Source organism: Chiloscyllium plagiosum, chromosome 30, assembly GCF_004010195.1.
Source record: "Chiloscyllium plagiosum isolate BGI_BamShark_2017 chromosome 30, ASM401019v2, whole genome shotgun sequence".
Taxonomy (NCBI): Eukaryota; Metazoa; Chordata; class Chondrichthyes; order Orectolobiformes; family Hemiscylliidae; genus Chiloscyllium; species Chiloscyllium plagiosum.
The window spans coordinates 5,991,270-6,009,600 of record NC_057739.1 but is presented as its reverse complement, the minus strand read 5'-3'; the positions used below and the strand labels follow the sequence as shown (position 1 = coordinate 6,009,600).

Here is an 18,331-nt window from a genome sequence, read left to right as displayed (position 1 = left end):
AACAAGAGGGAAAAACATACTTGATCTCATCCTTACCAATCTGCCAGCTGCAGTTGGATCTGTCCATGATATGTGTCGATAAGAGTGACCACTGCACAGCCCTTGTGGAGACAAAATTCCCCCCTTCACATTGAGAATACTCTCCATTGTGATCTGTGGCATTATCACTGTACTAAATGGGACAAACTTCAAACATTTAGCAACTCATGGTTGGGCATCCATGAGGCACTGTAGGCTATCAACAGCAGCAGAATTGTACATAACACAATCTGCAGCCACATAGCCCGGCATATCCACCACTGTAACATTACCATTTGTCAAGGGATCGATGTTGAATCAATGGGAAGTTCAGGAGGGTATGCCAGGAGCAGAACCAGGCATGCCTAAAAGTGAGGTGTCAATCTGGTGAAGCTACCAGACAGGACTACTTCGGCGCCAAACAGCATAAGCAGCAAGTGATAGACAGAGCTAAGTAATTTCACAACAAATAGATCTGATCTAAACTCTCCAGTCCTGCCACATCCAGTCATGAATGATAGCAGTCAAATAAATAACTCACTGGAGGAGGAGGCTCTACAAATATCCCCATCTTCAATGATGGAAGAGCCCAGCAGAGCTGTGCAAGAGACAAGGCTGCAGCATTTGCAGCAATCTTCAGCCAGAAGTGCCAAGTAGATAACTTCAGCCTCCTCCAGTGGTCCCATACCTCACACTTGCCAGTCTCCAGCCAATTTGGTTCATCTCATGTGATATCAAGAAATGGTTAGAGAGGGCAGTCAGTCGGGGCACTGAAAATAGATGTTGGGAAGTTATGTTGCAGTTATACAGGACATTGGTGTGGCTGCACTTGGAGGATTGTGTTTGGATTCGGTTACCTTGTTTTTAAGCTGGAAAGTGTGCAGAGGAAATTTAGGAGGATGTTGCCTTCACCCAATGGTGTAAGTTATAGAGAGCGGTTGGACAAACTAGGACTTTTTTTTTTAAAGTTTAGGAGACTGAGGGGGTGACCTTACAGAGGCATGAATAGGGTGAATGCACTCAGTCTTTTTCCCAGAGTTGGGGAATTGAGGACCAGAGGGCATCGGTTTTAGGTTAGAAGTGAAAGAATAAAAGGGTGATACGCATATGGAATGAGCTCCCAGCGGAAGCGGCTGAGGCAAGTACATTAACACGGTGGCACAGTGGTTAGCACTGCTGCCTCACAGCGCCAGAGACCTGGGTTCAATTCCTGCCTCGGGCGACTGACTGTGTGGAGTTTGCACATTCTCCCCGTGTCTGCGTGGGTTTCCTCCGGGTACTCCGGTTTCCTCCCACAGTCCAAAAATGTGCAGGTCAGGTGAATTGGCCACACTAAATTGCCCGTAGTGTTAGGTGCAGGGGTAAATTAGGGGAATGGGTCTGGGTGGGTTGCGCTTCGGCTGGTCGGTGTGGACTTGTTGGGCCGAAGGGCCTGTTTCTACACTGTCAGTAATCTGTAAGTAATCTAATCTAATTTAAAAGGCATTTGGACAAATACATGGATAGGAAAGGATTAAAAGGATACGCACCAAGTGCAGGGAAATGGGGTTCGCCTGAACAGACATTTTGGCTCGCATGGTCCAGTTTGGGCCAAAGGGCCTGTCTCTCTACTGTAGGACTGTATGACCTTGGATACTCAAAGGCTACTGGGCTCTGACAGCATTCCAACAATAATACAGAAGATTAGAGCTCCAGATCTTATCACTCCCATAACTAAGCTTTTCCAGTACAGTTACAATACTGGCATTTATCTGACAATATGGAAAATTGCCCAGGAATATCCTGTACATAAAAAGCAGGACAAGTTTAATCCGTCCAATTACCATCCTATCTACTCAATCATTAGTAAAGTGGTGGAAGGTGGGCGATGGCTCTGTGGTTAGCATTGCTGCCTCACAATAAAATACAATATACTTTTACTTTCACATGTACCCCACTGTAGGAGGACAGAGAAAAAACTTTTACAATGTATACCATTTTGTGGTGACATCTTAGGTACAGGTACCTTGGTACAATTCTTGGATGCAGCAGAGAAATAAAACTAATTGCATTACTTACAGAGTTGAAAAATAAGTTAAAAATAGGATACCATTAAAGGTTTGACATTGCAGTAAGGTAAGAAATTTCAAATAGACATTACAGTGTAACATCTGAGTACAAGGCGTCTTAACATGGTCTGACCGCCCGCGCCAGACCCCAGTCCAACAACCTTCCCCACCCTTCACCAAGCCCTGGACTGCTCTGTACCGGCAATCAGCTGCTGCAAGGTGAGTGTCAGGAATGCCTCCCCGCGCTGGTCTCTGCCCAAGACTCCCTGCCCTGTATCAGGGCTCACTGCCTGCGCTGTTATGAGGTTCACAGCAAACACACTGTTGTAGGGCTCACTGCTCGATGTTTCCAGGGCTCACAGCTCATGTACTGCTCTGGGGACTTGCTTCCAATGTCAGCTACTGCACCAGTATTCACCTCCAGTGCTGAGGGGAGAGCAGAATTAAAAAAGAGAAAATAACGGAAAAAGAACAGGCAGAGCACAGGAGCTCCAGCGGGAGCATCCTACTCTGCCACATTTTGCTAGGTCAGCACCAGGGACCCCGGTTGTATTCCAGCCATGGGCAACTGTCTGTGTGGAGTTTGCATATTGTCCCCATGTCTACGTGGGTTTTCTCCAGGTGCTCCAGTTTCCTCCCAAAGATGTGCTGGTTAGGTGGATTAGCAATGCTAAATTGCTCAGTAGTGTCGGTGGGATTCTCTTTGGTGGATCTATGCAGACACGATTGGCCAAATGGACTCTTTATGCATTCTAGGGATTCAATGAATAGTGCTATCAAGCAGTACCCACTCAACAATACCAGCTTACTGATGCCAAGCTTACAAGATACACTGCAAAAAATAACCAAATATCCTTAGAGAGCATCTTCCAAACCTGTGATCACTTCCATCTAGAAGGACAAGGGCAACAGATACATGGGATACCACCACCTGCAAATTCCTCTCCAAGTTACACACCATCCTGACTTGGAAATATAGCAATGTTCCTTCACTGTTGCTCGGTCAAAATCTTCAAATTCTCTCCTTAACAGTATCCGTCGGTTCTGATATAATGCGATTAGTCTGTTCTTGTGCGATTTCATATTATCAGAAAATTGCACAATAGCAGAATCATTTAAACTAATGGGGCCAGATTCGAGTTAGAACCAATACAGGGAAGGAAAATTCGCATTCTATGAATAACAGTCTAAATTTCTGAATCACATTAAAGTCGAACAGACTGTAGTCCATCTACCTACAGCACATTAACTGCAGTGGTTCAAGAAGGCAGCTTACCACCACCTTCTCAAGACCACCTAAGGACAGGCAATAAATGTCGGCCAGCCAGGGATGCCCACATTAAGTGAATAAAAAATCAGACCAGTCTCCTCAATCTCAAATCATAGGTCAGTCTCACTAACCCAAGAATCCCTCTTTGGCAAGTATGTCCTTCATCAGGCAAAGGGATGAGCACTGTCCATAAAATTTTAGGTCAATCACCAGTGTTCTATACAACTGAAGCAAGATTTCTTTGTTCCTGCACTCAAATACTCTGGAAAATGTGAATTGCTGATTGCACCTGTACCATAAAAATCAGATGGCACAAGTGTTATCAATTACTTTAAAGTATAAGTTAGCCCTTCCCATCTGATATATCCTCCAATACAGGAAGTCCCTTGGTTATGAACGCCTGGCTTACGAATGTCCTGTACTTAAGAACCGACCTCCGGCTTCTCATTTTTAAAAATTATTTTTTAAAATCCAAGTTATGTACGATGTTTCGTCCTAACAAACGGGCAGACTAATTAGCCCATATCTGTTCTGACTTGCACACAAATTCAGTTTACGAACAGCAAAAAAAACAAAACTTGTTTGTAACCTGGAGACTTCTTGTATGTCACTCAGAATAGGTAATTAGAAGAATATAGTGCACAATGAAAAATAAACAGTGACTAGCACTACACTGCATTCATGTGTTATTATCATAACCTGATGAACAGCAAGTACACTGAACTGACTCAGATGAGCCAATTTAGGAATAATCTCACTGGGTATTAAATTGCATGGTTTCGACACATCTTAATCTGCCTTACTTGAAAGAATAAATGTTAAGGGTTGGAAATTCTTAACATGTTCATTTGTCGCACATTGGGAAAATTTTAAAATAAGCTTATTATATGCAATAAATTCAGAACTTTGATTGTTTTTTTTATTTTGCAGAAGGGCACAAGCTGCTTTGGGAGATAACTTCATGCCTGTAGAGACATTTTGTTAGAATGGAACTAATCAACCTGTTTTATAATAAGTGGAGTTCTACAAAATCTGTTGTAAATTGTTCTGCCTGTTGATATGTTTAGCTGCATTGTTTTGACTTTTAAGCTAACTTTAATAAAGATATTATTTCCATAATACAGTTATTGTATTTCCTGGCCCCTCTTAGACGTGTATTAGTAGCAAACTCATTTCTACGGTGCTACATTGCTGGTCTGTTGGCTCAGACTCTGGTGTCAAAGAGACATATATTTAAAACTATTTGATAAGTTCATCAGGTCTGCAGCGTCTGAAAGTTTACCTTCCATATGTTTGTAAAAAGCTAACCATAATGGCATTGCTATCATACAGGATATGGGCTGAACAAGGATTGGGAAGGAACTGGAATGACAAGGCAACTAACCTATCTTATTTCAAGATTTGGAGGAGCCAGTGTTCGACTGAGGTGGACAAAGTTAAAAATCACACAACACCAGGTTATAGTCCAACAGATTTATTTGAAAGCTAGTGCTTACAAATAAACCTGTTGGACTATAACCTGGTGTAGTGTGATTTTTAGCTTTATCATATTTCACTACTAAGCAATTATCCAATCATAAATTACTGATTGTCTATAATGTTCTCAAATTATGGAAGGATGAAGGCAGTAAATAAACTAGGAAAGTTCCCACCACAACTATGCATGTAAGATTCTGTACCTTTTACTGCTTTTTCTTCCATGACCACTTATGCACAACCTATTCTGACATAATGCAATAGTTCCATTCCCATGCAATCCCCCATTATAAAAAAATCTCATAATACAGCACTGTTTAACTAGTGGGGCCAGAATTGTGTGGTAGCCAATTGTAAGGAAAGTTTGTGATCTACAAATAATGGTCTAAATTCTTCAATCGTGTTATAGCCAATTTGCATTTTATAAACACACGTTAAAGCAGAACCAACTGTATTCCACCAAAGAACATAATCTCAATCCCAATTCCTATGTCACACCATGTTGATGTTCTTGCATATCCTGTGAATGGGCATTGGCATTATTGTTGAAGATTTGTGAATGCTGCTGAATATGGTACAATCATTGGCGAACATCCTCACTTCCAAACTCATGATTGAGGGAAGGTCATTAACAAGGCAACTGAAGATGATGGGCCGAGGATATTCCCCTGAGGAACTCCTGCAGACCTGTCCTGGAGATGCCTAATCTCCAACAACTCAACAATTGAATAAAAGAGTTGGGAAATTATGCTAAACAATTATAACCTTTGAAGGAATTTACTTTGCAGGCTTGTATGGATAGAGTGAGGTTATGGAACTAACTCTGTGGGATTGCTCTATCAGGAGTTGGCATTCAAGCGGCTGATAATATGTTGAGAGAGATGGTGCAGTGGACTATATTAAGAAAAGGATTAGGCTATTCCCAAACATGCTCATCTGTACTCTGTTGAGATACCCATCACATTGATTACAATTTTGAAAGCTCCAACTGTTCCAGAATTCACAGCCCTGTATGGCACAGAATGCCAGATTTCCATTACCGTTTAGGTGAAAAAATGCTTCCTGATTTCTGTTCTAACTCTAATTTCATAATTCATCGCTGAATTTGTTCCCAATTAGAGAAATTAAGCTCCCTCTGAGGAATCATTTAGGGAGATCAAAATAACGTACTTGCCAGAAAATGTGTTATTTGTAACTGACCCAAGGCATGGTTGTACTATGCTAGAAAGATTGATGCCTGACTGCAGGAACCAGAAAAAGATTTTGGCTAAGGCGGGCAATAAGGTGACTAAAATTCTGAAAATAGATGGCTTGAAGATAGAATTTTTCATAGAATCCTTTCAGTGTGAAAGCAGTCCATTCAGCCCATTGAGTCTTCGCTGACCCTCCGAAGAGCATACCAACCCCTACACTATAACACTGCAAATGTCCCTTTTTGAAGGCCTTGGGACAATAACCATTCAAAATAACAATTATATCAACGGATCACTTAGTTGAGTAATCAGGAGATCAAGTGAGCTAAAGAATATCACAAAATTAAATTGAATTGGGCAACTAGGAGAGAAACTGTGGAGTGTGAAGCAGTCTTGCATTTCCACTTGAAAGAGCTAAATGGAGCCTCAATTTAACATAGTAAATAGGAGCAGGAGTAGGCTGTTCGGCCCTTTGTGCCTGCCATTCAATATAGTCATGCTTGATCATCCCAACTCAATAGCCTGAGCCCACTTTCTTTCCACATCCGTTAATCTCTTTAGCCCTGGAAACCATATCTAACTCCTTGAAAACATTCAATGCTTTGGCCTCAACAATTGCAGAGAATTCTCCAAGCTGGCTGGCTGAAAGGTTGGATTTGTGACCAATCAGCACTCTCTCAGGACTGCACAGATATGTTAGCCTAGATGTTTCTGCTTAAGTAACGAGTAGGATCTGAAGGTACAACCTTGCTGGCTGAGAGGTGTGTGCCATCCCCGCCAAGGTTGAGACTACTGCAATGGAATTGAAAGGGTTACAGCACAGAGAGAGGCCGTAGGGCAACAATGCACGGCTGAGAGATTGAGTAATGTATTGTGAGGTGGCTGCCCTTACTGCCTCAGTGAGGGGATTCTCGATTGTCTCTCGTGTTTTTTTTGCCTGTTTTCTGTGTTTGGACAAAAAAGTTTTCACAATGAAAGGTGCAAGTTCTGAACTCGAGAGCGCGTCCTCCGTTCCTAAGCAACCGCGCCTGTAACAGAGGAGGTAGCGCGTGTCTCAGAGAGAGTCCCAATAGCCTCCAGGGTCACTACAGGGCACTGTACCAGGTAAAGTCATTTCAATCTGTTGACTGTATAGACTAACCATGGCGGTTGAGCTTATTGCTCGGTTGGTTTCATTTCGGGGCGGTAAAGTTGTTCCACTGAAGGACTGGCAAAGTTTCCCGGCGGGAAGAGTCTTTCGGGGTAAAAACAATGACTGCAGAGGCTGGTCTTCCAGCACCACTGATCCGGGAAGAGTTTCTGTTCGTTGACCCAAAGACTTTTTTGTTCTATGCTTTCGATTTTGAATATTGACACATTACCGGCATTCAAAAAGAAATTCCACTTGTTAAAAAGCCACTCGTCTAACAAAAATATGTAAAGGAATTCTAACAAAATTTGGTTTCAAGTTTGGGGTTAAAAAACATTCCAGATCCCAGTGCCCTCGGCTAGCTGCGGATACGTGTGCTCCCAGCTCCAAGTTCGATTACATAACCCACTGCGGTGTCTGAAGGAAGCAGCATTGCCCGTGCTTACTCAGAACTCTTCACTCCAAAAGATCATAGAGGTCCATTTTTGGGGGGTCAGCCCTTTTGACTGCCCAGTGGCTATATCCTATTCCAACTTGCCAACATACAAAAGAGTGAACAAAGAATCCCTATGGTGTGGAAGCAGGGCCACTCAGCCCATCATGTCCACACTGATCCTCCAAAGGACATCCCACTTCCCCACCGTGTATTTCACATGGATAATCCATCTATTTTACACATACTTGGGCATTATAGGCAATTGCATATCCACCTAACCTGCACATCTCTGTGACTGTGGGAGGTAGCTAGAACACCCAGAGGAAACCCACGCAGACATGGAAAGAACATGCAAACTCTACACAGACAGTTGCCCAAGGGTGGAATCAAACCCAGATCCCTACTGTTGTGAGGCAGCAATGCTAACTACTGAGCCACCGTGCCACCCAACAGAAGGTAACATGGCCAGTGACGATTAATAAATGTCACTGATAGTGGAGTTAATATGAAGGTTGCAATGGAATGAGGACTGGTATTTACTCAGTTGGTGAGATACAGATGTATTGGCATCCCCATTGGAGTGGTCGCAATGCTCTCCTGTGAGAACCAGGGTTCTTTCTTCACAGGAGATGATGACCTAAATGTCAGGCATTCCACTGTCCATCTTTCTACCTTATTATGGGCCATTTTCTCCTCCTGTGACAAAAAAGGAGGGATTCAGTGAGATGGAATTGGATGCAATAGCTGATGTCTTTGCTGGTCCTGATCAGTGAATAGCAGTGTGGTTTCTCAAGTGAGTAAGTAGGCAGCAGAGAGGACACGCAGGGTCAGTAGTTGCTAGATCTCATATTTTCAGATGAGGGTCTGCGTCTGGTGGTAGATTCAGGTACAACTTTATTTTGGTACAACTCATTACAACTTCAGATTTTCTTAGCAGTATGGCACACACAAAGCTTCGAAATGTCTTAACTTATACACTTTAAACTTAGTGTGTGCACACAACCCTCACCCCCCACCCTGATTACTATTGGTCAGCGAAACTAAATTATCCCTTTGTAATTTGCTGTCTGGTACAGTATTTTATACAATTCAAGCTTGCCTCGTCCTTCAGCCCCCACCCCCCTGGTCCTTCATGATGTTTTCCAGACTCTTATTTCCCTTCTTGAGGCTTTTAACAATGGATACTGTATTCAAGTAATATTTGCCAGCTGCACCATGTTAACTGCCAAATAATTCGAACTTGCTGATCACTTCATGACTTTATTCATTTCTCCCAGCAATGATATCATGGACTACTTTTACTGCCTGAACTGATTTGAAACTTTTCCTTTAATGCTTTTAGTAATCTTTTGAATATATGTGGATCTATAATTAATTTGGAAATTATAGTTATTGATTAAACAACTATCTAGTGGGAGATATTCTTCTTATGCGTACAACATTAATCAAGTCTTAAATGTTATTATCTGTGTCTTATACGTAGCTGCTAATGTTCTATTTGTGAAGACTATATTAATCAAATGCTAAATGTTATTATCTAACTTGATTGAGATTTTTGAAGAAGTAATAAAGAGGATTGATGAGGGTAGAGCAATAGATGTGATCTATGTGAACTTCAATAAGGCGTTCAACAAGGTTCCCCATGGGAGACTGGTTAGCAAGGTCAGATCTCACGGAATACAGGGAGAACTAGCCATTTGGATACAGAACTAGCCATTTGGATGGTAGAAGACAGAGGGTGGTGGTGGAGAGTTTTCAGACTGGAGGCCTATGACCAGTGGTGTGCCACAAGGATCGGTGCTGGGTCCATTACTTTTCGTCCTTTTTGTGAACATAGGAGGTGTAGTTAGTAAGTTTACTGATGACACCAAAATTGGAGGTGTCATGGACAGCGAAGAAGTTTACCTCAGAGCACAACTGGATCTTGATCAAATGGGCTGAGTGGCAGATGGAATTTAATTTAGATAAATGCGAGGTGCTGCATTTGGAAAAGTAAATCGGAGCAGGACTTATACACTTAATGGTAAGGTCCGAGGAAGTGTTGTTGAACAAAGAGACCTTGGAGTGCAGGTTCATACCTCCTTGAAAGTAGAGTCACAGCTAGATAGCATAGTGAAGAAGGCATTTGGAATGCTTTCCTTTATTAGTCAGTGCATTGGGTATAGGAGTTGGCTGGTCATGCTGCAGCTGTACAGGACATTGGTTAGGCCACTTTTGGAATATTGGTCTCCTTCCTAATGGAAGGGTGTTGTGAAATTTGAAAGGGTTCAGAAAAGATTTACAAGGGTGTTGCCAAGGTTGGAGGATCTGAGCTATAGGGAGAGGCTGAATAGGATGGGGCTGTTTTCCCAGGAGTGTGGAAGACCTTATTGAGGTTTATAAAATTATGAGGGGCATGGATAGGATAAATAGACAAAGTCTTTTCCCTGGGTGGGGGAGTCTAGAACTAGAGGGCACAGGTTTAGGATAACAGGGGAAAGGTATAAAAGAGACCTACGGAGTAATTTTTTCACGCAGAGGGTGGTGTCTGTATGGAACGAGCTGCCATTGTTACCTCAGAGTACAATGGGATCTTGAGGCTGGTACAATTATAACATTTAAAAGGCATCTGGATGGGTATATGAATAGGAAGGGTTTGGAGGGATATGGGCCAGGTGCTGGCAGGTGGGACTGGATTGGGTTGGGATATCTGGTCGGCGTGGATGGGTTGGACCGAAGGGTCTGTTTCCATGCTGTACATCTCTATGACTCTATGGCGGATGTTGTTTTAAGATAGTGATGGAAAAGGATAGACCAGATCTAATAGTTAAAGTTCTAAATCAAAGGAAGGCCAATTTTGATGGTATTAGGCAAGAAGTAGGAGAATACTTAAGAGGGAATTCAAGAGGGCAAAAAGTGGACATGAGATAGCTTTGGCAAATAGAGTTAAGGAGAATCCAAAGGGATTTTACAAATACATTAAGGACAAAAGGGTAACTAGGGAGAGAATAGGGGCTCTGGATTAGTGGTGCTGGAAGAGCACAGCAGTTCAGGCAGCATCCGAGGAGCAGTAAAATCTTTTGCTGGAAACCAGATTCTGGATTAGTGGTGCTGGAAGAGCACAGCAGTTTAGGCAGCATCCGAGGAGCAGTAAAATCATTATTTTTACCTAGAGAATAGGGGCTGTCAAAGATCAACAACGCAGCTTATGTATGGAGCCACAGGAGATGGGGGGGATACTAAACGAGTATTTTGCAACAGTATTTATTGTGGAGAAGGACATAGATGATATAGAATGTGGGGAAATAGATGGTGACATCTTGAAAAATGTCCATATTACAGAGGAGGAGATGCTGGATGTCTGAAAATGCATCAAGGTGGATAAATCCCCAGGACCTGATCAGGTATACCCCTCTGTGGGAAGCTACAGAAGTGATTGCTGGGCCCCTTCCTGAGAACTTTGAATTATCAAATAGCCACAGGTGAGGTGCCGGAAGACTGGAGATTGGCGAACATGGTGCCACTATTTTTAAAAACTGGTAAGGAAAAGCCAAGGAACTATAGACCAGTGAGTCTGACATCGATGGTGGGCAAGTTGTTGGAAGGAATCCTGAGGGATAGGATTTACATGTATTTGGAAAGGCAAGGACTGATTAGGGATAGTCAACGTGGCTTTATGTGTGGAGGATCATGTCTCAATAACTTAATTGAGTTTCTTGAAGATGTAACAAAGAGAATTGATGAGGGCAGAGTGGTGGACATGATCTGTATGGACTTCAGTAAGTCTTTCGACAGGTTCCTCTTGGTAGACTGGTTAGCAAGTTCAGATCTCATGGAATACAGGGAGAGCTAGCCATTTGGATACAGAACTGGCACGAAGGAAGATGACAGAGGGTGGAGTTGGAAGGTTACTTTTCATACTGGAGGGCTGTGACCAGTGTGTGCCACAAGGATTGATGCTGGGTCCACTGTTTTTTGTCATTTATATAAATGATTTGGATGTGAACATAGGAAGTATAGTTAGTAAGTTTGCTGATGATGCCAAAATTGGAGGTGTCGTGGACAGCGAAGAAAGTTACCTCAGAGTACAATGGGATCTTGATCAGATGGGCCAATGGGCTGAGGAGTGGCAGATGAAGTTTAATTTAGATAAATGTGAGGTGCTGCATTTTGGAAACACAAACCAGGACAGGACTTGTACATTTAATAGTAAGGTCCTAGGGAGTATTGCTGAACAAAAAGACCTTGGAATGCAGGTTCATAGTACCTTGAAAGTGAAGTCGCAGGTAGATAGGATAGTGAAGAAGGCAATTGTTATGCTTTCCTTTATTGGTCAGTGCATTGAGTATAAGAGTTGGGAGGTCATGTTGCGGCTGTACAGGACATTGGTTAGACCACTGTTGGAATACTATCTTCGATGCTGGTCTCCCTCCTATAGGAAGAATGTTGTGAAACTTGAAAAGATTCAGAAAAGATTTACAAGGATATTGCCAGGGTTGGAGGGCTTGACCTGTAGGGAGAGGTTGAATAGGCTGGACCTGTTTTCCCTGGAGCATAAGAGGCTGAGGGGTGACCTTATGCAGTTTGATAAAATCATGAGGGGCATAAATAGAGTAAATAGACAAAGTCTCTTCCCTGAGATGGGGGGAGTCAGAACTAGAGTGCACAGGTTTAGGGTGAGAGGGAAAAGATATAAAAGGAACCTAAGGGGCAACCTTTTCACGCTGAGGGTAGTGCATGTATGAAATGAGCAGATGAAGTGATGGAGGTTGGTACAATTACAACATTTAAAAGTCATCTGGATGGGTATATGAATAGGAAGGGTTTAGACAGATGTGGGACAAATGCTGGCAAATCAGATTAGATTAATTTGGGATATCTGGTCAGCATGGATGAGTTGGATTTAAGAGTCTCTTTCTGTGTTGTACATCTGTATGACTCTTATTCTGGTGGCAGAGAAGATCACTGACTTTCCTGCACTGCTGGGCATCCTTTTGGATAATGAAAACCACACTGACCCTTACAGAGTCATACTTCACAGAAACAGACCCTTCGATCCAACCAGTCTGTGCTGACCATAATCCCAAACTAAACTAGCCCCACCTCCCTGCGTTTGGCCCATATCCCTCCAAACATTTCTTATTCAAGTACTTACCTAAATGTCTTTTAAATGTTGTAACTGTACCCGCATCTATAACTTCCTCTGGAAGTTAATTCCACACATGAACTCTTTGAAAATAATTGCCCCTCAAGTCTTTTTTAAATCTATCTCCTCTCACCTTAAAAATAGTCCCCTAGTCTTGAAATCCCACAACATGGGAAAGACACACCTGCCATTCACCTTATCTATACGCCTCATGATTTTATAAACCTCTTTAAGGTCACTTCTCAACCTCCTATAATCCAGTGAAAGGAGTTCCAGCCTATCCAGCCTCTCCTAACTCCAATCCTCCATTCCCAGAAACATGCCAGTAAATCTTTTCTGAAACCTATTCGTCATAATAATATCCTTGTGGCAACCTCGGCGCAAGTTGATAGAATCTGGTATTGTATTTCCTCTGCTGGTTTTCCGGGAAGGGGACATCACTCCTCTGCATGACCCCGTCCACGAGAACCTCCAGGTCCCTGTCGAAGAATTGTGGCACCAGTTTCTCTTTGTCCAACAAACTTCCATTAGACTGGAACTGAACAAGGCAGCTTTGGAATGCTAGTGTTATTCTTGTGCACAATGGCCTTCCATGTATGGTGTGGGTGCCAAAGATGCCAGTCTATACCAGAATATAGAGATTAGCAAGCTCCTCTCGGTAAGGCAAGTGGTAGAATCATCAGACGACAGGGGTAAAATGGTAGCTAATGAGGTGAGTTTAGGATTACAGCAAGAAGTTTTGCTAGATCTCATGAAGAGAATATCTCCACGAAACTTGACATAATTGACACTCAGGGTCGAGGGTGTGGTACTGGAAAAGTACAGCAGGTCAGGCAGCATCCAAGGAGCAGGAGAATCGATGTTTTGGGGATTAAGATTCCTGATGAAGGGCTTATGCCCAAAACGTTGATTCTGCTGCTCCTCAGGTGCTGCCTGACCTGCTGTGTTTTTCCAGCACTACACTCTCCACTCTGATCTCCAAGATATGCATCCTCACTTTCTCATAATTGACACAGCCAAAATATTGTAAGATTCAGTCCAGTGAATTTCAAACAATATGCAAAATTGAGGATCGTGAAATCAAGCATTTAACTATCAACATCAATGCTACCAGTAACTTCTACTGTAATAGCTGTAATATTCAACAATTTGCTCTTCACAATCAATTCAGAAATTGATCCATAAGACCATAAGACATAGGAGCAGAAACTAAGCCATTCAGTCCATCAAGTCTGTTCTATCATTCAATCATGGATGATAAGTTTCTCAACCCCATTCTCCCGCATTCTCCCTGTAACCAGGCAAAAGTGAGGACTGAAGATGCTGGAAACCAGAGTCTAGATTAGAGTGGTGCTGGAAAAGCACAGCAGGTCAGGCAGCACCCAAGAAGCCGGAAAATTGACATTTCGGGCAAAAGCCCTTCATCAGGAATAGAGGCAGGAAGCCTCCAGGGTGGAGAGATAAATTGGGAGGGGGAGAGGAGGTGCTGGGAAGAAGATAGCAAAAGTGTTCCGAGGTGGAAGATGAGACGTTCTTCCTTCAGGCATCGGGTGGTGAGGGAGCGGCAGTGAAGGAGCCCCAGGACCTGCATGTCCTTGGCAGAGTGGGAGGGGGAGTTGAAATATTAGGCCACAGGGCAGTGGGGTTGATTGGTGCAGGTGTCCCAGAGACGTTCCTAAAGTGCTCGACGAGGAGGCATCCAGTCTCCCCAGTGTAGAGGAAACTGCATCAGCAGCAACAGATACAATAAATGACATTGGTGGATGTGCAGGTAAAACGTTGATGGATGTGGAAGGCTCCTTTAGGGCCTTGGATGGAGGTGAGGGAGGAGGTGTGGGTGCAGGTTTTGCAATTCCTACAGTGGCAGGGGAAGGTGCCAGGGCGGGAGGATGGATTGTTGGGGGCTGTGGACCTGGTCCCTGTAACCGTTGATCCCCTTGATATTCAAGAACCTATCTAGCTCAATGACCTGGCCTCCACTGCCTTCTGTGGTAATGGATTCCATAGATTCACCACTCTCTGGCTGAAGAAGTTTCTCCTTATCTCTGTTCTAAAAGAGTCTTCCCTTTACTCTAAGGCTGTGCCCTCGGGTCCTAGTCTCTCCTTCCAATGGAAACATCTTCACAACACCTACTCTGTCCAGGGCATTCAGTATTCTGTATGTTTCAATTAGATCCGCCATCTTCCTTCTAAATTCCATTGAGTTATAGACCCAGAGTCCTGAAGCATTTCTCAAATGTTAAGCTTTTCTTTCCTGGGACAGTTCTCGTGAACCTCCTGTGAACACGCTCCAAGGCCATTACATCCTTCCTGATATATGGGGGCCAGAACAGCACACAATATTCTAAAGGTGGTCTGACCAGAGCATCATAATACCTCAGAAGCACATCCCTGCTTTTATATTCAAGTCCTCTCAAAATAAATGCCATCATTGCATTTACCTTACTAACTACTGAATCAACCCGATAGTTTATCTTGAGAGTATTCTGGACTAGAACTCTCAAGTCGCTTTGCACTTCAGACTTCTGAATTTTCTCCCCATTTAGAAAAAAATCCATGCCTCTATTACTCCTACCAAAGTGCATGACTTCACACTTTCCCACGTTGTACTCCACTTCTTTGCCCACTCTCCTAACCTGTCCAAACCTTCTGCAGCCTCCCTGCCCCCTCAATGCTACCTGTCCCTCTACCTATCTTTGTATCATCTGAAAACTTAGCCAGATTGTCTCTGTTCCTAACCAAGGATTCAGAATGGGAACCAGTTCAGCCCCCTTAACTCGGGAGCTTAACAGTTTGTGGTGTCTTACTCTGAAACTGTAACAAATTGTGGGACCTTGTCTGGGGTCTGGTCATACTCAGATTCACAATTAACAGTTCCTGTTGTATCTTCTTGCCAACTATAAATTGTTGGCTCCTTTCCAAAATTTGTTTCCTTACATTTCAGTCCTGATGTCCACAGGATAGAAAGCTTCAACTTCATGTCTCTTTTTAGCCATGTTTAAACTTTACACTATCAAACATTTACTGTAGATGTTAACTGTTCACACATTCAGAGGGATTCCCTGCAAATATTGTCATACTTTTAGCAATCCTCTGTCCACCCTCACTTCCCAAAGGAAAACAGAGCAACAAATATGGAACATGTAGTTTATTGGCATTTAGCCACTGGAATAACCTGTTAATTACGTGATGTATATAAAAATGATGGACATGAAAATCCAATGCCACGATCCTTCAATCTGTTGAGACAAACCACAAAGGACATGACCCGCTTCGTAGCTTCACAGGGAAGGCTCCAGTCAACATCGGTTCTGCAAAGTGATTGGGTGAGGTGACTTTTTTAAATTTCTCCTTTTCCCCAAGGAGCATGGCGACCATCCGAGAAGCCCTGAAAAATGTGGATGAGACCCTGTGTGAAGATGCACTCTGCCCACACCCGCTGTGCTGGGAGACCCTGAGGCGGCTGCAGCGTGGGCTTCCTCGCAAGAGACTAGAGTCCATTCACAAAGTCCCTCCGGAAACTGAAGGTGAATGTTGTGATGGATTGTGATTGGTTGGGAGGAATCCTCGGGAGGAATCAAGTGATACACTTTTGGCACCAACTGGGTCATTTGGCTTTGATGCCTAGTTGAATCGAATTAACCTCAATAGAGATAGAGCTTGATGCTGAGGGTGGGGTGTTTGTTACTAAACAGTTAATTAATAAGAGCAAAGTGAAAATGAAAGGAAGTGGAGTGGATAAAAAATATTCTTTATATACTATATTCCAATGCTTCAATGCATTTTCAAATTCTAGAATTACATCCTTAGTAAGGCACCCCTCCCCAGGATTCTACAGTTTCCAGCTCCTCAGTACACCATAGCTGAATAGCCTCAGACTGCAACATTTTCATATTGGCCATCTGCAGTGGATGACAAGCTTTAAAATATCCCTCAATGCACAGTCCTAGATCTTGGGATGTGCCAGTCCACAACACTTGGTCAAGGACAGCTACTTGAATTGGAAAACCAACAAGTTTCAGGCAGACCATGCGGCACCTTTCCATGTATTTCTTTATGGGTCTCAATCTCACATTTTGTCTGATTGGTTTCGAGCAAAGTACTTTAGGGTGTTAAAGCAGCAGATTAGAAAATAACCAACGAGATGGTGTGGAGTTTTCTATTTAACCAGAGGCTTACTGTGATTGTAAACTCCCTGAAAGGATGGGCACAAACGAATCCAATAGTTAAGCAAATACTTGAAAAAGAAAATTGACAGGCCACAATGAAAGATCAATAGAACAACTCTTCCAAAGAGCCAGTACTGGCTACTGGGCCGAATAGAGTCCTATGATGTAGGTAAATGGAAGTCGGAGAACAGACTGACCCTTTGTTAATGATTGCTTACTTTTCATTTTGCAGATGAGTTGCCATCACTGAGTTTACTGGCGCTCCCCCAGTGGAGTGCGGATCGGATGTTTGGTGCATTGGATCTACCCATAACATCAGCAACAACCAGTGTCAGTTGTCAGTCTCATGAAGCAGCCAGACCTGGTAGCCCACAGACTATGATGGGGTACAACTTAGAAGACAGGTGGGGACAGAAAAAGTCTGGGAGAAACGCCACCAGCCACTGAGGGGGCTGAATTAGAATAAAGAATCTGATGAGAGATTTGTATAACTTTTGAAATTTAAAGAGACAGTGTTACAACACGGGGTAAACCTCTGTGCTAATTTAAACCAGCCAACAACTATTTACAATTCCTTTCTCTTAAACTTATTTTTTACCTCCCACTCTACAATACTAGTCCGATTAAAAAAATCCCAATTTAAGATTTCCAAAAAAAATCATGTTCCAAACCCAGTCAGCTTTGCCAATTCTCCTTTGTAGATTTTTCTCGGTAGATTTTCTCTGCACAAACGTAGAGACAGGTACCTTTCAGAAAGCTGTTCTGCTGGCCATCTGTACTTGGTGATGGCTTAGCAGTTCTCCCTCTAATTGTTCAAAATATCTGGTTTTATACCCCAAAACATTGAATCATTTCATTGGTTTTATTATTATCAAAATACTAAATTCAAATTTGATAGGATTTTGGTATCTTGGGGCATAATTTAAACTGATTGACCGATTTTAAGTTTGTTTTTTTGTTTCATGGCAACGCAACTTCAGCTATTTGTTTCCTAAATGTTATATTCTAATGCTCTTAAAGGTAAAGTATGCCACTACACCTTCATGACAATGGAAAAATGTCAAAGAAAATTGTCAAACCTCAAATGTGTATGTCCCACACCTCAATTCACTGCACTGGGGTCATGCATATCAATAAGCAATATTAGTTCTTGCAAACCTGCACACTCTCACATATACAACCTCACACATGTACAGCAACTCACAAGTACAATCTCACACAAAAGCATCATTGCACTGTTTCACACATCAGAGTCTCATCCAATAATCAGTGTCCCATTTTTACAGTCTCATACTTATTCAGTTGGAGTTGTTGGTCTGTTCGCCAAGCCAGTGTATTTTTTTGCAAACGTTTAATCTTCAATGCGGTGTAGCCGCTAGTTGAAGCACTGTTGTTGTGATCTGCCTAGACTTTATATAGTTCTATCTGCCATGACCAGTGGGTCTATTTCTGATTTTGCACTGTCGT

The 18,331-nt window shown here is 42.7% G+C and overlaps 2 protein-coding genes across 2 annotated transcripts in view; both read left to right on the top strand.

Annotated features, from left to right (window-relative positions):
* Window positions 1-4,382, top strand: part of LOC122564644 — a 73,100-nt gene extending 68,718 nt beyond the window's left edge. The window contains exon 14 of the mRNA XM_043719735.1: window positions 4,267-4,382. Coding sequence (XP_043575670.1) covers window positions 4,267-4,293 — 27 coding nt within the window. The 3' untranslated portion in view covers window positions 4,294-4,382. The remainder of the gene's footprint in view (window positions 1-4,266) is intronic.
* An 11,680-nt stretch (window positions 4,383-16,062) lies between these two features.
* LOC122564604 overlaps window positions 16,063-18,331 on the top strand; it is a 55,179-nt gene continuing 52,910 nt past the window's right edge. The window contains exons 1-2 of the mRNA XM_043719692.1: window positions 16,063-16,222; window positions 17,097-17,268. Coding sequence (XP_043575627.1) covers window positions 16,063-16,222; window positions 17,097-17,268 — 332 coding nt within the window. The remainder of the gene's footprint in view (window positions 16,223-17,096; window positions 17,269-18,331) is intronic.